At 43.8% G+C, this 20,509-nt stretch overlaps 2 protein-coding genes across 8 annotated transcripts in view; one reads left to right on the top strand and one right to left on the bottom strand.

Annotated features, from left to right (window-relative positions):
• Positions 1-3,188, bottom strand: part of MIDEAS (mitotic deacetylase associated SANT domain protein) — a 75,850-nt gene extending 72,662 nt beyond the window's left edge. For all 3 annotated transcript variants that reach the window (XM_068946037.1, XM_068946040.1, XM_068946039.1), the window contains exon 1: positions 731-3,188. The gene's annotated coding sequence lies outside the window, so the exon portion shown is untranslated. The remainder of the gene's footprint in view (positions 1-730) is intronic.
• Positions 3,189-4,649: 1,461 nt separating this feature from the next.
• Positions 4,650-18,564, top strand: LOC138067481 (prostaglandin reductase 2-like). 5 transcript variants are annotated; one of them, XM_068946048.1, is made up of 12 exons: positions 4,798-4,893; positions 7,534-7,586; positions 8,941-8,992; positions 9,751-9,819; positions 11,032-11,150; positions 12,179-12,370; positions 13,333-13,503; positions 14,495-14,704; positions 15,584-15,705; positions 16,399-16,486; positions 17,084-17,123; positions 17,959-18,564. In XM_068946048.1, exons 4-12 carry the CDS (start codon positions 9,783-9,785, stop codon positions 18,021-18,023), a joined length of 1,044 nt encoding a protein of 347 aa, XP_068802149.1. In that variant the 5' UTR covers positions 4,798-4,893; positions 7,534-7,586; positions 8,941-8,992; positions 9,751-9,782; the 3' UTR covers positions 18,024-18,564. The 5 variants fall into 5 exon arrangements, with proteins under 5 accessions (XP_068802148.1, XP_068802151.1, XP_068802149.1 ...); XM_068946047.1 differs by lacking the exon at positions 7,534-7,586 and having other exon boundaries at positions 4,650-4,893; XM_068946052.1 differs by lacking the exon at positions 9,751-9,819 and having other exon boundaries at positions 4,818-4,893.
• Positions 18,565-20,509: the final 1,945 nt, after the last annotated feature.

The following is a 20,509-nucleotide window of genomic DNA, read 5'->3' as shown; positions in this document are numbered from 1 at the left end:
CTCCCTTCTTTTTTTAATATGGAAAATATAATCAACATTCAAGGCTGATCATTACTACTTTAGGAAAAGGGCCTACACTAGCCCATTAAGAGGAACTGTCAAGTCAGAGCAGAAAGGTTTTAAGATTTCTTTATGTCATAGTATTTGTCTAGGATTAGGATTAATGGCAGAAATCTACACAAACAACTAGGAAAGAAACGCATTTCTAGGAAAGAAACAAAATCTCATTTCCTCAACAGATGTACAAATGATCCCAAAAATATGTTCTTAGAGTCTATCATTTAGATAGTCTCACATGTTGCTCAGATATTCTGGAAAGCCTCTGGACTTCTGCCTACCAACTATGGTGGGTAGCACACAGTTATAATCTGAAGCAGGTATTGCTTAGTTGCCTCCAGCCTTCCAGTTACCAAGTGCTAGTCAGCCTCTGAAAGACAAACCCTGCTGTTATCCTGCAGCTGCTTAGCTAAGAGTCAAAACAGCTGTCTTCTAAGTTTCACATATCCAATAAAATGTCTTATCATCCATAATAATAGAGAACAAGCAGAATCTCCTAGAACAAAGCCACTCACACTCAACTGGCCTTTCAGGCCAGCTGTGCAGTAAAGATCACTCTTCTTTTCCTTAGAGGAAACAGGTGAAAGTCTTTGCAACTTTGCATTTCCACACCAGTGGAGCATAACAGCTGATTCGCTTGTATCAAAGTCGTTAATAATTGACTGACACTTACCAAGGGCTGTAAGTCTCCAGAAGGGAATGGCCATATGCTGAACGGATGAAAAGTAGTCCACTAATATCCAGCAGCCCTGAAGCAACCAATGTGCAGAGCTCCAAAAATATGCCTTTGCTTATCCTGAGGTCTTGCAAGTCCATGTAATTCCTTCTTGCAAACCAGTACTTGCCTCCAGACAAACTGCTGGAGAAAATAAACTCATCAGTTGTCTTGAGCTAAAATTTTTCAGTTCATACTTACACTGAAGTCAAATAGTCATTGCAACGGGCTGTAATGGTGTAAGGCGATATTGCCCCTGCAGAAGTTATTGCGTCCCCAGCTTAGCTGGCGAAATAAACCATCTGAGAGCTCCTAATACATATCATGCAAAGATATGCGAGCTCGCTCAAATTACAGTCAGTAGCACTTGAGGCTGTTAGCTGACACTGCACTGAGTGAATAAGGAGCTCTCATTGACCTGGATCAGAGATGAGGGCACTAATCCAGGCTGAGGGCCAGTAAACCAACAGTTTAGGAAATCAAAACCACCAAGTCCACGACAATTGTTTTCACAGTAATCCTTTCTTACTGCAGCCTGGAAGACTTTCTTTGAGAATCTGTGAGAAGTGAAGTATTTTTGTTACCCAGGAACATGGAGAGGTATCATTCACTGAGTTCTCTTCCATCAAGACTGCTTTCTGAGTGGAGAAGGCACGTCTTTCCTCAAGGAACCTTCAGCAACCTCATATCAATTCCTCTCAAGATAAGTTTCAAAAACGTTTCTCTAATTTTCTCTGCTCTTTGAAAAATACTTCCCACAGCAGAAGATGACATCTTATTTTCAAAGTGTGAGAGAGACTAACTACACCAAAAGGGAAGATTTAACTATTGTTGCATTTGATTAATCTAATTGATCACTGCTATCCACAGAATCCATGAAAGAGATGGTTCTCGAGCAGCACTCCCTCTCCCTGCTGTCTTTCCAGGCCTGTCTACTGTGTTAACCTGTTGGGTGCCCTTAGCTGTGCAGGTGTCCGTATATTTTGGAGGGCCTGCTCTGGTTACTGCTAACACGCATTTTTCACCATCTCATCATGCTCACAACTCACCATCTCACAGCTGGCAAACTTAGCACTAGCACCACTGCAAGAGTCAGTGTAGCTACTCTTTTTGACAAATAATAACTAAGATCAAACCATTAAAAAGGAAAAAAATACTGCAATTGTGCCAACAACTATGGAACTGTCCCCCCAAAACATCAAAGAATAAGAAGTTATTCCAGTATGATATCAGAGACAGTAAGAAGGAACAGAGACACTTCATGAATGGCTCTGCTCTCTACCTACACTGGCTAAAGAATGCGGTGTCGTTCAGAGCTCATGCACATCCCCAGAGGATTTTGATGGCCAAAACACCGCTGCACTTCAATTATGCAGACAACATCTGTCCTATTAATCTAGACAGATTTACAAAGACTTATTTTCCAGACCTATTAAGTACAATAATAAAGAAAGGGTACACATCTGTCAAGACTACCAGTTACCTATGAACAAGGACATGCCTAAAAAGTGAATTAGTATTATTAGGTACTTTCATCAATACGATACATAAGCCCAGAAAAGCTTGGAAAAGGAACAGAATTATTTTCTTTTAAAAAGCATTTAAGTCTTAACAGTATATGTGGCATATGTAAGGTTTATTGCTTCCATATCACGGGACAAAAAAGATGATTTACTGTTAGCCACATAGTCAGTCAATCTTAAAAAGAACAAAAACAAAACAAAAAAACTCCAGACTTTGATTTCTCTGTTCTAATTACTGATATTTGCTGCAATAAAATCGATGGCCATATGATCTTAACCACTCTGAAGTAGACAGCTGTTTCCTTTTCACATTCTATCCAAGTTTACAGAAAATACTGGAAACTAACAACTTGGTACCAAAGATCCTCCTTTTCCCTTTTTGCTCTAAAAGGGCCAAACGGGACAAGGTCACCCTGCGGCCAAGAAACGTTTTTGCTTTCTAGAATTTGCCTGAAGTCCATCAGAGAAAATACTGAATCTGAGAGAGCATCAGCTGAGTGAAGGAAGGGCCGACGCTCAACTGAATGGCATTCCCTGTTTGGCTGCACAGCAATAGCTTGATGGTGACCACAGCCATCTTCCAGCAGAATAACATTTCCTCATTTCAGCTCTGCCCCTTCTGTGACTGAAGTTCAAGGGATGTCACCCAGGTTGATTTAGCCTTGTTTATATGCAGTAATAACCCATACCATCTGCTATGTAATAACCACTCCACAATGGCCTGCTTGCACGGACTCTTTTATTTCATATTAAGGGTGCCTTTGCGTGGTTTAGTTTAGTTTGAGGTGGATCAAGCTAAACCACACAAAGGCTTTCTTAGCATAGAACATGTATCCATAAGGCAAGTCAGTGCAGAATGGCCACTGCATTTTAAATTCACACCTGTTATTTCACAAAGTTTATTTCACAACAGCTTCACTTCCAAGTAAGCAGTGCTTAAATGAAAGAGATAATAGTGTGGGGGGGGGGGGGTATGAAGGTTAAAGCAGTAAATCCTACATGACTGCCATAACCAGCTTTCCAGATAACCTTGTTTGTGGAGGGTACAAAGCCACTGTGTGCTAGGCAAGGGAAAATAGGGTTGTACAGAGATCTCGACAGCCTGCCGAATTTACCTTTTGTTTTGTACTTCTCTTCAAAAAATAATCTAAAGTGATAGTGTTTTTGTATAATATTTGGGGAAAAAAAACCTTACATTTGTCCACGCACAGTGTACCTTTTCCCCATTTTTCTTTAAACTACCACTCGTCATTAAGACACACTACTTCCAGAACAACAGGCAGTACTCCATTAATAGAGTGTTAACAGACCTTTTCCTGTTTGCTCATATAATGACACATAACATTAGTTTCTGAACTAATTATTTCTGTAATAACTGTGCTGCTCTTTTCTTGCGTAAGTATGAGGCAAGTCAGCATTCACCCTTTTAACACAAGCAATGTGTTAGATGTGCCCATGTAAACCTACAGAGACAGCTCAGCCCTGAAAGCCTACTCTGAGTGCATTGCACTAGTAATAAGCATCTCTTACATTAGATCAACTGACGTGGTGGAGGTCAAAAAAAACGGGCAAGCATGAGGGTGCAAATCCCCTCGTTAAGCGGCCTCTTGTTTTCTAGACCATTCCAGTTGCAGCGAGGTTGTTTCAACTAATGCAAAATGCAAAGTTTTGTGCTTTACTTCTAAAGTACAGGGGCACAAGTGTAAATCGTTGACTTAGGCCAACAGTAAAGCCAAAACAGAAAGGCTTTGTCTGCCCTTCCGAGAAGGGCAGAGTAGAAAGCCATCAGGACCATTAGCCTGAAGAGCTCCTCCAGCCTTTTACTTGGCCAGTTTACACCCCGCAGGAGTCTCCACGCACTCCCTCGGCGGCTGCTTCACAGACCTGCTCGCACGCCCTGCGCGGCCAGTCAGGGAAACACACAGGGGGCACCCAGGGTAACAAACTCCGGCAGCACCAAGGCTCATCCCAGGAAAGCCCTGGCTCGTCAGCTGTCTGTAACCCCACCGCAACCTGTTCACCTGCTCGCTCAGTAGAGATGCCTCCTCTCAAAAACAAACAAAAAATAACCAAATAAGCGAAAAAAGAACCCCACCCTGACCCCTTACGAGCGGCAAACGCCTCCTCCCGGACTACCAGGAGACCTGCCGGCACAACCGCGCCACGGCGGCAGCCCGGCCCCGAAGGCGGCCAAGCCCTGCCCGGCTCGGCTCGGCTCGGCTCGGCCCGGCCCGGCCCCGGCCCCCGCCCCCGCCCCCGCTGAGCGGCGGCAGCCCCCGGACGCCTCACGGGCCCTCCCCTCCCCGCCACCGGCTCCTGGCCCCGGTCCCCCGACAGGGCACCGAAACGCTGCCCAGGAGGCCGAAACGGCGGCGGCGGCGGCGCCTCCTCGCGGCGGCCCCTCACACCCACCCTCCCCCGCCGGCCGCCGCCAAAGACGCCCCCGCGCTGCCCGACCTCCCGGCCGTCGGCACGGGTGCGGCCTGCGCGCATGCGCAGGAGGGAGCCGGCGCAGGAGGGGCTGGGTGGCAGGCGGGGGAGGGCAGCAGTCCGCTTCACCGCGACGAGCGTGCTGGAGCGCTCGAGGGGCGATCCGAGGTGGGTGGGCGCGCCTGGCGGCGGGCGCGCTCAGTGACGTCAGCGGGGGCGGCGCGCGCGGGGGCTCGGGCTGCAACGGTCGCCGCGGGGCCTCCGCGCCGGCGCGGGCAGAGCGCCGGCCGCAGCGGGGCCTCGGGGGCAGCGGCTGGGGCGAGCCTGCGGCCTCGCTGCGCCCGGGAGGGCTTCGGCTGCGCCCCGCGGGCGCGGGTGCCGGGCGGCGTCGCGGGGCTGGGCCCCCCGTGGCGCCGGCCGGCCGGCCGCTGCGCCTGCCCGCGGCGGCGGGGGCCGCTGCCCCCTGTCTTGGGGGCGGAAGAGGCGTTGGGGGTTAGTCGACCTCCAAAACCGGGGCGTGACCCTGGCTTTGCTGAGCCCGCGGACCCCACCGTGGCCCAGGCAGGGGGGAAGGATGCCTTCCTCTGGGCTTCATCGTGGGCACCCCGTAAGGGCGGCTGCCTAGCACCCCAAAACTGAACATCCCTGGCTGCTTCTCGCTGCTCCATTTCTCTCTTCTGCGTTATTCCCGCTGCACTTTCTGAAGCTCCTGTTCCGAATCACGTACAGGCCTGCAGGGACCTTTGACAGTAGTGATCTCTAGCTTGGTCTTTGGTCCCATCTAGGAAGGGGAGTAATCAACGCGCTCTCTGGAATTGCTCCCCGGTGGGAGCCAGCATGCTATCTCACAGACTTCCTCTCAGGAAAAAAAAAACCAGGCAGTATTTTTGCAGCCTGGGAGCAGTCTGCGCTCTGGTGTCCGTTCCTGACCTGAAATTCTGCTCGGAAGAAGTAGGCCTTGTGCGTTGGTATTTTTAAAGAATTTGTCAGCAATTCCAACACAATGCAATTCAAAAAACACTAGGAAAAAGCCTAAAGCGATCGTATCTTATGGCGCTTTTGACAGTGGATCTGAAAAAGCCAAAGTTTATACTGTCCTAGCACATGCAGATGCAAGTCTGTATTGCTACTGGAAGTTCTGATCTATATGTCAGTCAAACGTAACAGAAAGCTCAAAGACACCAGATTTGTGGGAGTATCGGGGGGGGGGGGGGGAAGAAAAGGCTGCATCAAGATCCTGCTGCTACTGTTCTTCCTTCTTCAGCTGTTCCTTTCTTGAGGGGAGGTGCAGCCTGACCTCACCTTGTGCAGCCTGACCTCACCTCGTACTGGATGTCAGAGAAAACACTATGGGTGGGACTTCAGTTGCGCCAGAGAAATCAATGAATGATGAAACGCGAAACTTGAGGGAAAACTGTATTCATTAGTTCAGTTCATGAAAGTTCTTCTTTTTCTTATGGCATGCATTTTTCTTCCTTGATGACGCAGACGTTTTAGATTCTGTCTTTTCCTAATTTCTGGAGGCTGGAATTTGCCACTTCATTAACATTCATCAAACGCAGAGCTTCTTAGGGGAGCACTGGAGGGAAGACTTATGCAACTGAAAATGTTAAGTTCCTTTCTCAATTTCCATTCTCCTCACATTGCCAGTCCTGCAGCCTTGACAGTGGACTTTCTATAATGAATGAACTGTACAGCGATTCTGCCTAATCTAGCTTATAAAGAGCAGGTCAAAACCCTTAGTACCATGGGTGACTATTACTGACATGATTACTACTGAATATTAAATAGTGTCTAAAGGAATGATTTGCTGAGGTTTCATGTGAGCTGTCAGATCACTGTTGGTTTATATTCAGTGCATTCCTAGCTCCTTATTTCTGCACAGAGCAATTTCATTAATGGCTGTGAACTTAACGCAAGTCCTACATGTGAGCAAATTATTTATGAGAGTATGGGTGTCCTTTCAAATTGCACGAGGTACGTCTGGCAGTTTATGGAACGCTCACTGATTAGCACAGCTTCTCAGCTGCTGAGGCGGTTGCTCTGAGGACGACAAGCGTCAGGCAAGCTCCTTGAAGAGGATTCAGCTGTTCAACAATTCGAACTTCAACCGTTTACGCTCGCGTTCACTCAGGAAGGGTGTGGAACGTCAAAATGTGCAAGCTGACGTTCATAAAGCCAGAGAGAGGCCAATGTGAGCATAGACTTGGCCTCTTGGAAGCTGGACTTTTGTTTGGAAAAATATTTTACCAAAAGTGTGCAAAGTGACGTGCCCGAGGTCACATAGGAGATCGGTAGCGGAAGAGGATGCTGAACCAAGGCTTGCCAAAGTTTATCATCTTCTTAGGATATTACATGCCTATATCTTCTGCAGCGATTGTATCAACTGTGTGGGTATAAGAATGGATTTTTATTTCTCTCTTTAACTCCTGTATTTTCAATGCTTCCGGTACATGCTGAACAGTAGTAACACGTGTTACCTATGAAGTGAGTTGTAATGTATGTTGTTAAACTGTAACTAGTAACTAGTTTGGGGTGGGTTGGTTGGCTGGTTTTTGCTTTTGGTATGGACTATGTTGTTTCATTGGAAGTTTGCAGCATGTGGTGTGGAAATATTGTAAAAGCCCCCTCTCCCTTGCGTAGTTGTAGCCTAATAAGCGGCTATTCAAGTGCAAACCTGAAAAAGTCAAATGTGAAGCCTTTATGTGCCTTGATTTTTTGTTTTGTGGCAGGTGTGGGTTTTGGCAGAGGGGGGAAGGCCAGGGATGCGCCCATTGTGTCTGAACACCCCTTTTTTATTATGTTTAGCTCTCCGAGCTGTAGTTTTTGGTGGTCTCATGAGCACTGTGACCGTACAAACAGTAAGTTCTGTGTTTTGCGCTATTCAAAGAGTAAAGACTTAGGATAAGCCACGGGTGGTGATGTACCCCTTCTAAGCTCGTCTGTTTCACTGGACTCGAGCTTACTATTCTTGTGAGCAAAACAGACATTATGGCAAAGACACCAGCTGTCATGTTTCATTTTCTAATGTATTTGGTTCTTGTGGAGACTGGTTATTGATGGCACTCAGCTGGGACTAGTAATAAGAACACTCTTATTTTGTATTAGCCCTGAAAGCATGTGAGATCATGATTTGCCCTCTGTAAAATCAGGTTCGTGCCCCATTAATCACTCTGGCCTCTCTTGGTTGCAAAGGCGCAGATTTCCAGTCCTCCTTTAAAGAGCTGGAATTCAAGGGGAAATGTTTTGGGAAAACAGATCAAATGGTGACCTAAGTCTTCCTCATCTCTGGTTCAGACCATTTCTCAGAAGAGGACGTACTACTAATGGGAAGACTTGTTTAGTTCTTCTTTTCATGGAGAGGGCCTTTTTACCTTGCTGCCTGCCGTTATCTCTTATGTCATGTGAAAGCATCTTCAACAACAGTCTCCTGTCGTATACCTGCATACCGGTATGCGTGCGTGCCTCCTAATGGATTGCCCCTGACTTACACATGCAAAGCTGCCTCAAGGTCTTCCAGCAGTGAAGGCAAAATTAAATGTGTAGGCAGGAGCAGAGTGTTCTCCCCGGTCAGTGTAGGAAAACAAACCAAATTGTTTCCTATGGCCCAGTGACGGGTGGTCATCGTCTCCTGCGGAGAGCATGGTGATCCCCTGCTGGGGCTGAGCATCCAGCCGTGCTAATTTAACAACCTTTAGAGAGAGGAAGGGAGATGAGTCTATCTTCCTACCTGTTTTCCTTCTTATGGGGCTAATTTGCGTAGAAGTCAGGATAGCACCCCCCGATACTTTACTTATTTTGTTAATACTGGTGGCACTTACACAAAAAAAAGACCTTAAAGCAATGGAGCTTATTTTAAAATACTGGTTGAATATTTTGTAGCATTTTCTTCCTTTCTTCCCTTCTTTCTTTCTTTGTCTTTTTTTTTTTTCTTTCTCACCTAATTAAGCCCTGCTAATGAAAGTCGACCAAGCAATTTTACTTTCTTGTTTCTATGTATCAATACAATTCTAGTTGACTTTGGGTTGCCAACACTGTAAAGACTTACTTAAACGTAAACCAAAGATTTTAATTCTGAAAGCAGTATACTTTAATATTAAGCTTCTTTTCAAAGTCTATTTTTTGGCTCTCGCTACTTGAAAATGAGCTCAGTGGGATTATGGATATGAATGAAGTTGCATGAGTGATGTTTGCAGAGATCATTTTGTTTTTCAGTCCTTCCAGAAGACGCTACCGTGACGTTGCATAAAAGAAGAGCTTTAACAAGGTAAACCGGGAGATGCTTTATTCCCATGTGTGCTTATGTATTTTTCATTAGAGGTCGTTTTGTACGATTCTTGGGCGTGAGTGCTAAAGTTGGTGAAGCCCACTCTTTTCTTTTTAAGTCGCCAGTGGTGTGAGTCTGTGGATTCAGCTTAGCAGTGGTTTTGGCAGGCTATCAATCCATGCCAAATGAATCCAGCAGCAATAGAGCAAAAATGTTGTTAACCCGCTGTGCCCTTTGGCAGAGAGAGCGATCGGCAAAACATGGGCTTTGCCAGGCGTCGGAAGGAACAGGTGAAATTCTGGCTCTCTGGAAGCATATCTGCTTGTTATTAAGGACAAGGTTTCACTTGCCTCACACGTGTAGCGGGACGAGGTCTGCAGTTCTCTCTAAGAACAAGCGTAGTTCATTTGGGACGACCTATTTGTGTTTGTCCACGTTTGTTAGTAGTTTTTTTAGTACTGTCCCACTGGGCTTTGCAATGAGCTTGCGGCTGCCACGCATGCCAACCGAGTAGTTGGGGAGCAGCCTGTAGTACCGGGCAGCACTCACCGCTTTGAGGCAGGAGATGTTGCCGCTGTCTGTTGTCGTTGTTTAGGAGACAGCGTGGATATTGTGTTTCCCATTGGATTTGTAAGTGGTGTTGAAATGTCCCCGTTCCTTGTCCCTCCCTCGTTTCTCAGTTACCGAGCGCTTTGGCCCGTGTTCCTTCTCAAGCAATTTTGTGTGCCTCAGTTCTTCAAACAGTGTTTTCTTTTTAGGGGCCCAGTGTAAAACTGCTGCAACAGCAGTGATGATTATAGAAAGAGTTGTGCTGAACTCACGCCCTGGTATGTATTTCTCTCCAATAAAGGAGCAATGTGTTTGTTATGGTTGCGTGATGATCCAAAATGGTGAGGTTCAAGACAGAAACTCGCTTAAGACATGAATGAGCTAATTAACGTTGCGTGCAGCGATAAGCAAGCAGAGTTTACTGGGAGTTGTATCTATTCAGCCTGCATATGCAGACTTCTAAACGCATGGGTGAGGAAAAAAGGGTGCATGTGTAATAGATGATATTTTAAGTCCCTAAGTGAAGCAACGTTATCAAGCGTTGCTTTTTAGTTGTTCTTTTGGCATTTGCTTTTGAGAGATGACTAAAATAAAGTATTTTGCTGCTCTTCTTTTTTTGTTTCCTTTTAGTAAATATTGAATCTTTTCTTGCTCACATGATTCAAAGTGGTTGGGAAATTTCCACTTTTGAGGATTTTGTTTCCTTCCTTGCTCACACACTTGCTTTGTTAGGGATGTCAGCACAGTTTTTGGAATAGTGAGTTTATCCGTTGTTTGCTGTAGGAAGCACCAGATACAGGCGTTGGATTTTTTTTTTATTTTTATTTTTTTTAATCCAGCTCAGGGCAAAAGGAGTTCTGCAAGGTAAAAGCTGTTGGGTAACTTGCAGATAAGCCTTTTCTAAAGCAAATAAAAATGTACAGCAGTAGCCTTCTGTAGTTGCCTAGTCACTCTGGCTTAAAAGATACGCAGCTATCTGGCTCCCTTCTTTTAGTGCCAGTGGTTCCAGGGGTCGGGTGTGACTGATTTGCTTGTGGCACACAACCTGAGGATGGAGCCTCCCATTCTGGGACTCTTTGCACAAGATTCTAGCCGTTTCTCGGATGCTTTAATTTAAGCATGTCTGTTTATAGCCTTGAAGGGATGCTCTTGCAGTGAGGGCTATCTACATATCCGTGCACTGTGGCCATAGTCTCTATTCCCCCATTGATCTCACTGGATCAAAAGAGACTGTGAGGGGTGGGAGTTCAGAACCCGCCTGGTCAGAGTTTATGGTGATTTGCTACTGGCAAAATAGTGCCTGGGGCTTTTGTTATGTGAGAGAAGAAATCCCAATGGAGGATTAGTTAGTTTTGAAAGTTAGGGGCTTTTCAGAAAATTGCTTATATAAAAGTATTCTTTGAGAATGGAAGTAGTTCTTTTTTTCCCCTTTTTTGTTAAGGAAGCTCTATATTGATTGATTGATTTGTTTCACTTTAAACTAATTCTAGGTAAGACTGGAGTACCAGTGGCTGAAAACTTCCGCCTGGAGCAAAGTACAATACCGGATACAATCCAAGAGGGACAAGTCCGTGTTAGAACCCTGTATCTCTCTGTGGATCCTTACATGGTAGGTGATGGACTTAGCGCTAAGCTGGGAGAATCCCTTTAAAAAGAGTGTCTCTGTATGTGTGTATATGTGTGTATATATACATAAACACAGACACAGACACACACACACAGACACACACACACACGTATCTGTATACGAATATGGCTTTATTGGGCCAGGAGGAGACTGTGAGCGCTGGTACCGTTACGAAGTATTTTTTATCATCTTAATTTGAACTTTGCCTTTTTTGATGTACACTTTTTACTTTTTTGCCATGGAAGGAAGTGTATCTCTTTGAGGAGAGTGAGGGTAGAGGAGGAAGAATATTTGGGGGTGAAGCAGGAGGAAGGCATGATCAGGCAAAGGCTCTCCAGACCCAAACACAGAAATGTTTCAGGTTAGATGTTACATAGTTATTACCAGTTTTGTTTAGGTATGAAGGGGAGGTTTTCTCCCTGAGTGGGAGGTGGCAGGACAAAAAAAGTGTAAATGCTTTATAAAGAATGGAAAACCAGAGAGGACTAGTGAATGAAGCTATCACCAGCACCAGCACTATGAAAGTTGTGTGGTTGGGGAAGCTGTGGATTGAAGTGGAACTGAAGATCGGAGGAGAACTAGACAGACCAATCTGCACACAGACATAGAAGTCTGAAGTACATAGAAGTTTGCTGCAAAGAGAATGATGATCGCTCGTTCTGTGCATAGATGTGGATGGAAAGAAAGAAGTAGTCTTGATTTCAGGAAAGTAGATTTCTCTTGGACGACTTCTGTGGTTACAGGTCTGACTTTTGAGGCAGCGTCTGTTGAATGTGTTGGCTTTGGTAACACTGCTGAAGGAGAGAAGAGTTATCCTCCCTTTGTATGGAGTGAATGAGCGGGGCAAGAGAGATCTAAGAAAAGAAAAAGAATATTTAGTGCTTAGTGACAGATTTTTGAGTCGTGGTCTGTGTTTGATGTTTCAAACAGATCTCATCTCAAACTTTACTTGAACTTATAAACAAACCACGTGTTCCACAAGAGATTCTCATTAAAGCCTTGTCTTTCAGCGCTACCGAATGAACGATGATAGAAGCTCAGATTACCTCCAGCCCTGGCACCTGTCTGAAGTTGCTGATGGTGGAGGCATTGGGGTTGTGGAGGAGAGCAAGCATAATAAGTTTGCTAAAGGAGATTTTGTAACTTCCTTCAATTGGCCCTGGCAGACAGTGGCCATTCTAGATGGAGGCTTGCTGCAAAAGGTAATGTACATGCAACCCCCGCAAAGCCCAGATTGTCACTGTTTTCTTTTCCTCACTCTATTTTTTATAAATGCAGCTAACGCTAGCTAATACTATTTCTTAGTCAAAACCAAATCAGCACTATTGAAGCAAACAGTTCTCAACAGGCACATCAACCCACGTGTGGTGAAATATGGATCAATTTCTCCCTATGTATTTTTACCAAAGAGAAACATGGATGCTTTTGCTGGTCACCAGACATGGCAGTGTTACTCCACTAGTTAAATTTTGGGTAGATTTCCCTCAAGCTGCCTCCGTTCCTATCTTTCTCTCAATCATCCTGATTCTAGATAGAACTCCTGATCCATAGGAGTGTAGTCATAAGACATAAAATGCTTTAGCTATGTTTAAATCAGAAAGCACATGTGAGTGAAAGTCTGTGCTTGAGAATTTCCACCCACAAAAGAAAGGGTAAGCAACATGGAGTGTTTCTGAGGAGAGGTAACAGTACATAGTCCATTAGGTATGCTGTGTTGATCGTCCTCATGTAACACAGAAAATCACTGTAGTTTGAGGCTGTACAGCTTTCAAGAGATGTCTTGCTTTAGGACTGTCTGTGCAACTGATCCACAATCCCGATGTTTGCTAGCGGTGCTGTTTTATCCTTTAAGCTAGCCCAGAGATAGTTCAGCTTTGTTGGAATTGTCTTCTCTCTCAACCGTGTTGACACGTCCATAATTTTAGTTCTTGAGAGCGCCCTTGTTTACAGACTTTTTAAACACTGTAGAAGTATCATCTCTGTTTCATGTAGCATAGGTTTGTTCTTAAGGTAGAAGTAGTGTAAAGCTAGCTAGTCCTGAGTGGCTTGCACCTTGTCTCGTAAAGATCCTGAGTTAGTCTTATATTGTCAGGCAACCAAATGATAAGCAGCAACACCGCAACGTCAAAAGAAGTGAACAGCAACACCTGTTTTTGTTTTGTAGCTTGTTCCAGAACTTGTAGATGGACGCCTTTCCTACTTTCTTGGGGCGGCTGGTATTACAGGCCTGACTGCCTTATTAGGCATAAGAGAGAAAGGACACGTGACTGCAGGCGCAAACCAGACAATGGTGGTGAGCGGGGCAGCTGGTGCCTGTGGTTCTTTGGCTGGTCAGGTAAGTAGGCTTAAGAGGTACAAAGGTCGCTGTGTTACTAAGTTTGTTTTCTGAAACATGCTGATTAGTAGGCATACAGATAAGATCGTTATAAACATAAGCAGGTATGACTTCATGGGAGGGGCCACGTTCAGAGATTTGACTCAGAGTCTCACTGAGAGAGTTTTTAGAAGTGAAAGTTTTAGAAGTTTTGTGAAAGCGGGGTAGGAGAAAGCTGTCCAAGGTGGTGACTACTTGTCGCTAGCATAAGTAAAGTAGATGGTTATAAATACATGGATTTCCTGTATAACTACGTATTAGTCTGCCATTTGATGCAGTCTTTGAGTTGAATGGCAACTTTTATTGTTTTCTATATTAGAACATGGTCAGTAAAAATCATAGAGAACGCTTCTTTGTGTTGGTTTCCGTTACGTTCTTTGTATTTTGAGAGTTGCAGCCTTTTTAGTAAATTGTATTTTTGTTTACCCTCCTCAGCTTTGCAGAACAAGGTAGGGGTAAGTACGTGTGTGTATAAATCTATATGTACATGTATACATCCAAACACAACAGGTAGCGAGCAAGCTTAAGACCTGCCGATAAAGAAGAACTGTGAAGCAACGTTGTGTAAGCAAATCTAAAAAGCATGTATTTAAATCGGTTGTTGTCCAGTCTTTCTGGCCTTTATTGACTATGTTATGGAACTTGGCAGAGGGTGACTTTATCCAGTATAAAACCTGTACATAAAATCTATAGATCTCCAGCACTGCCAGTCATTGGTAATTCTACAGACTAAAACTCCTGCAGTCAGTGAGCTTGGAAAGACAGCAGATTCCCGATGGTTATCTGCCCCTCTGCCTGTGTGTGCGGAGGGAATCTGGAGCTTAGTCAGTAGGATGGGGGATAACTGTAGGACCCTTTAATGTCGCCCTTTTTCCCTCTGGTACCTTTGTGCCTGGGCAGATGAATGATCTAAATTCTATTTCCCCCTCCCCCCCAAACTGTGTTCCTGCAGATTGGCCGCCTGGAGGGCTGCGCTAGAGTGGTGGGCATTGCTGGCACGGATGAGAAGTGCTCCATTTTGGTCTCAGAAATGGGGTTTGATGCGGCTATCAATTACAAGAAGGGGAACGTGGCAGAGGAGCTACGTGAACTCTGCCCGGATGGTGTGGATGTTTACTTTGACAACGTTGGGGGAGACATCAGTAATGCAGTTATAAGTCAGGTGATTATACCAGCTGTCAGATGTATTCTCATCATTCTCCAACGTGTTCCTGCCCAGCTTGGACTAAATTCATACTGAGACCAGCTTGCAGCGCAGCAGAACAGACTTTCCACTTCCGTGGATCTGATCTGGGTGGGCTGATGTGGGTTCTGAGGAAAATTAGTCCCAACTATTTGAAATTAGGGTCTGTTGTCTGGACTAGCGTGGCAGTCTAGAAGTAGAAACACAGTTTCTGCTTCTGCTCTCTTGCTTCTTTGGCCAGCAGCCTTGGGGTAATGTTCTAAAAATCTTGTTGGTCAGGGTAGTAATCTTGTGGTGTGTCAGCTTTGGTTTTCTGGCTCCAGAAGAGAGCAGCCCTGCTGGGCCTCCAGAAAGGCTCTTTACCAGTCCCCTTGGCTGTTTAACATGAAAGTATAGTTTCTGTCTCATGATAGGGAGGCTTTGGTGGCAATGCCGTCTTTGGGAGCTCCAAATCACGGACATTCATTTCTGCCCCTATAGCGCACTGACAGTTATGTGCACACAGCCTTTGTCCCATTCCATCCTTTCCTCCTGAAAAGAAAAAAAAAAAAACGCATTCAGAAAAATAACAATTCCTTATAGTGTTAAGAACACCCTTTTCGTGCCTTATGAAATGATACCTATGCTGCATAGCATTTATTTTTCCACTAGCACCTTGCGTTTATCTATTTCATTTTCTCACAGGTTAAATGGGACTGCACACAATCCTCCTACTCTTTCTCCTACTTTTCTGGATAGAAATTGAATAAGGATACCTGTGTGAAAGTTTTGCAATATATTCTAATGCATCTCTGTAAAACGTTGTGGTTTCTGAAACCAAGAAAGGTTATTTCTCTTACTTTGTGCCGTCTCAAACAGATGAATGAGAACAGCCATGTAGTCCTGTGCGGACAGATTTCTCAGTATAACAAAGATGTGCCTTATCCTACTCCGCTGCCTCCTGAGGTAGAAAAAATATATAAAGAAAGGAATATCACAAGGTACTTTTCTCCTCAGCACTTGCAACCACTCTCCTGCCTGAAGATCCACATTAAACATATAATTGGAAGATAGTATTGCCATACTATAAAAGAAAGCTATAATCACACGGTCATTACATTCTATCTTTTACTTTTGTCTGTATGATCATAAAAAGTTGGAAAGGATAGTGTTATACATTATTATAGTTCTCTGATACAATGCTTTGTCTGTTTGTTTGATTTAGTGCTGGACTTTCTGACATACCCTTTAATAATGACTAAGGATTTTTTTCATTGCTCTGGGAATCGGTGAATCTCCCATTATGGTTGGGGTAAAGTTAAGGCAGTGATTAGAAACAAAATCTTCAGGGATTTTCCATTCAGCGCATTTCAGAAAGTTGGGGAGACTTCTGATTTTCTGCACGGATTTGAGCCCCTCTAATCAAAATTCTTTTTTGTCCCTGGTGCTTTGCTTATTCCTCTGGCAGTACTACTTGATTGTTATTACTCTTCTCTCTGATACTTGAAACAGGCAGAATTACTTTACTAAGATCCATGTTATTTAATCTCAAACTCCTGCTGCACCAAGCTGTCTCAACAAGGTTGCAAAACTCTGCGCTCATGAATGTTTTATTTTTCCTGAAAAGATTTGCTAAGATTTCAAAATACTATACCAACCTTTCTTAAAGCAATGCTCATTCTTTTCTTTCACAGGGAAGAATTCTTGGTGTTGAACTATATGGACAAGCAAGAAGCTAGTATTTTACAACTCTGTCAGTGGATCAAAGAAGGTAAACTGAAGGTAGGAACTTTGACATCTAACCTCTGGTCTTTGATGTTACCTCCTCAGATTGTGGACTGACTACAGGAGGTCCAATTTCTTTGCCCCTGGCTCTCTTACCATGCCTCTGCATTGAACAGAGAATTTCTTAAGAGCGTCTAAGTGTCCTTGAAAGCGTATTATACCTGATTAGGTGGTGTCCTGAAGCTTTTGGGGATCTGGTCTGAAATTTGGTTTCAAGCTTTCTAATCATCATTTATTACTTTGTGATGGGTAGATGCTTTGCATCCACCCCTTCCCTGTGAGGTCTGCCTAATGCTTACGGTTCTTCAGGTGATTGGTTAGTTTTCCTGGGACTTCACCTTCTCCTTTGCATCCCCAGATATGACGTTTTGGTTGATGCAATAATGTGCCAGTACGACAGAAGGATTACGTTGCCTTTGGTTTACCAGAAAGAATTGAGTCTTGATGAAAGAACTGGCCCAAACAGAGCACTGCCTGTTATGGCAAGAGATTTTTTTTTTTTAGATTGTGGTAATTTCTGTGGCAAGGAGAAACCTTTCTGAGAAATGTTAATCTTGCTTGAAGAAAACTAACAGGACTTGCTTGTATTAACAGGTCAGAGAGACTGTGGTAGAAGGCCTGGGAAACATTGGTGGTAAGATGTCACACCATTTCCTTAAGATTTTTTCCGTTTTCTAAGGATAATTTGATTAAATATAGCATCAGTAGAGGCCGACTTCCTCTTCTATCACCAGCGTACCTTTGATATTATAATAAAATGAAAAGTAGGTGAATATATTTCACTAGGCGTTGCAATGCTAGGTGATGTGCTCTGAGAATGCCTCCCTTTCACGTAACAGGCAACAGTATGATTTAGCCCATTTAGCCTTTTGTTTTATAAGACGGTAGAATTTAAAACAGTGGCTAAATCTTAGAGGCTTAAGTGTATTTCTAAGTGTTGCTACTTCCTGGCGTGCATATGTATCTTGAAGGAATTTGATCAAGTATAGCAGCCATATTTCATACTTTGTTTATTCGGAGAGTTATTCTTTTGCATCAGCTTTTCACGTTTATTGCACAGAGCAGGCTATTTATAAGCCTTTTCCTTCCACAGAGATTTGTGAAGCCCACAGCATGCGTGGGCTCTCAAATCATGCCTTGCCTTTGTGTTGCATGTTTGTATAGTAAACCACAAAAGCAGCAAATGCAATCGTTACCTGGTACAGGGCTTACAAGTAGGTGCTTACAAATCAAATTTTTAAATTATTGTACGAAACTGCCCTTAGCAGTTTCTTACAGACTAACTTTTTCTTCTTCTGAACTTAGCATGTCATGAAGGCTACAAACGCTTAGGTCCCAAACATGATATCCCCTTTTTCAGGAACTGTTTAATATTTTTGCTTCTAAAATACTTTAAAATTAAAAAAAAAAAAAGAAGTTACTTGGCGCTTTTTGCTTGGCACTAACTTACATCTCTATTTCTCTTGAAGATGCTTTCCAGTCCATGATGAAAGGAGGCAATATTGGAAAGCAGATTGTCTCCGTTTCTAAGTAAAAACCATTGCTCCGGGAAAAATGAGCTTGATCCTCTCTCTCTCTCTCTCTCTCTCTCTCATAACGAGGAAGTTTAATTTATCCTAATTTCCATCTTCTTAAATAAACTGTGAAGTGATTCTGTGTATCCTAAAAGCAGAGATTCTGGGATGCTAAGGCAGTACCTATGCTGGTAAACTAAACAGTACTGGAAACAGGAACGCAATCGTTCATACTAATAAACAGTAATACCTTCTTTGACATGATTTCAGCCCTTGCCAGCTAGCACTCTCCCGAATAATTTCTGGCCATGGTTTGGGAGTTAAAACATCCTCAGGAACTAGTTCCAATAAGCAGTTTGTGTGCAGCCACCCTGTTGTGTAAGCTACGAGAATTTACTAGCATAGATGCGCACCGTTCCCATGCTAGTTTGTCGCAGTGCCCAGGAATGTTTCATTCACTAGTGTAAGTTTACCTTGACAGTCAGATCAGCCTGGCTAATCATCTTAGAATTTAAGTGTTCTCTTCTGTACAGATCATTGCAATAAACAGAATTCCACTCATCCGTCTTGTCCGTTTCTCTGTATTGTATCACGTACCCTATTTTCAGAGCGCTTGGAACCTAACTCGTTTACATTTACATTTACACTTACATTTCCCAGCTGCATGCAGCTGAGCCTGTCATTGGAGGTAGGTTCAGCTTTAAGGCTAGCCTCCTGCTTAACTGTTTATTAATTTCCCCTTCTCGCTCGTTGCCTTCCAGATTTAACTCTAAAAAGAACATTTATTTCCTTTTTAGAAATCTAGCGTGTTTTATTTCTATGCTAATCTCCCTAGTTTCGCTAGTTTGGCCTGTTTTTTAGACCTCCCCACTTTAGGCTGAGAGAGCATCTCAAAAGTAGGCTCCCTGAGGACAGAAAGTAGCTTTGCAGACAACCGACCTGGTGTTCTCTTAGTAACTAATGGTGGCTCAGAGTTTTCAGCGTAGCAGTGCTCTTTTACCGTCACAGCAGGGAAACTTGATAAAATGAGTCTCCGTGTCCAAGCCTAATAACAGAGTGGAGAAGCATTGGACTAGCATAATCCCAAACTGAAGAGACTGATGAGATTAAGTACATGTCTTCCAAATCAAGAAGCAGAGAAGGGAATAGATAATTGTCTTAAAGACATCAGAGTTCTGGTGTGGTGTAAGTAAGTTTAGAGGCATTCACACGTTCTGATTTAGACAATAGGATCGTTCATGACACACTCTGATTTACAAGAGATGGGTTTTGGTTTTAATTTGTTTGCTTTGAAGAGAAGGGTTTCCAAACAGCAAGGTCAGCTGAGCTGTCCGAAGGAGGGATCCTCCAGATCTGCGTGAGCCACTACGCAGGCTCAAGTTACGTGGAATCCAAGATTGAGGAAAGAAACGCTTTCCAAGAAATTGGGCGTTATGAATCAGTTTGCATACCGTGGAAAGTACGACCATGGATATCAAGATTGCCTTATACTGTCTTGAGCAATACAGAAAAGAGTCCCTTAATTTCCTAATGCTGAAGCTGACCCTGAAAGAAAGAAGCATGCAGTGACTGATGCAATAGACCTTGAGGAAGAGAAAGACACAGGCAGCATAGCATTAGATGATCTGAAATTTTCAGCTGTGCGGTCTTTACCTATGCAGGCAGTGACTGGTTCAGTTTCAGCTAGACTGGGAACGCAGCATCAATATAACTCAAGAACCATTAAATAGCGGTGTTCCATTGTGATAAAGGCCAATGCTCTTGTTACGTTCAATAAGAGCAACGTGAGCTCAGTTGGCAAATGAAGACTCAGAAAGCAACAGGCGGGTGAAATTCTATGAATTCAGCAAATACCTGAGTGCAAAAGAAAACAGCCCAGTTCCTGTATATGACCAACAGTATAAAGGAAACGTTCCACACACGAGCAGAGAAGCTCATCTTACGTGAGGCTCAGTTGCTACTGCTCCTGAAACCTGTACCAGTGCAAGAGTGTTATTACAAAGAAGAGCAGTAGTATTGCTGCTGCTGCTGAGTTGAATTAGTATCAGTTTTAATTAGCAGCAGAAAGTCCTCCACTGAATTTGGTTTTTGTTTGTCTGTCTGTTTGTACACAAATATGTACAGCTTTTTTAGGGAGAGTCTTCCATGATGTTTTGCCATTTTCTTCCAGCCTTGAAGAGTCACCTCTTTCCATACACGAGTTTAAAGGCCCTACAACTCACTTTTCCCTGTGTTTGGTTTCCTCCGGTCTATCGGTTTTCTTTCAGTTTCTACAACCAGTTTTGAGAGAAAAGCCTTTTTTTATTCTGAAAAATCATTCTTCCACTTTAATCCCAGACTGCTGGGAAGCAAGCGTCCAAAGGTGGTAGTATCCAGAGCACCCTACTGATTTACAATTTCTGCGTATTTCCAAAGAGGCTTCAACTATGAACGGTGGCTGGTTTGTCTAACACAAATGTAAGACAGATGCTGTAAGAATACCCGCTACTGAAAAGGCGTGAAAATG

This window comes from Struthio camelus, chromosome 5 (genome assembly GCF_040807025.1).
Source record: "Struthio camelus isolate bStrCam1 chromosome 5, bStrCam1.hap1, whole genome shotgun sequence".
Classification (NCBI taxonomy): domain Eukaryota; kingdom Metazoa; phylum Chordata; class Aves; order Struthioniformes; family Struthionidae; genus Struthio; species Struthio camelus.
This window is presented reverse-complemented; position numbering and strand designations above follow the sequence as displayed.

Excerpts from the sequence above, each read along its gene's own strand:
- LOC138067481 (XM_068946047.1), top strand. The coding sequence starts at position 9,783 with ATGATTATAGAAAGAGTTGTGCTGAACTCACGCCCTG. Across the intron at positions 12,371-13,332 it reads ATGGAGGCTTGCTGCAAAAG|CTTGTTCCAGAACTTGTAGA; the intron begins GTAATGTACATG and ends TTTGTTTTGTAG. Across the intron at positions 15,706-16,398 it reads AAAGAAAGGAATATCACAAG|GGAAGAATTCTTGGTGTTGA; the intron begins GTACTTTTCTCC and ends TTTCTTTCACAG.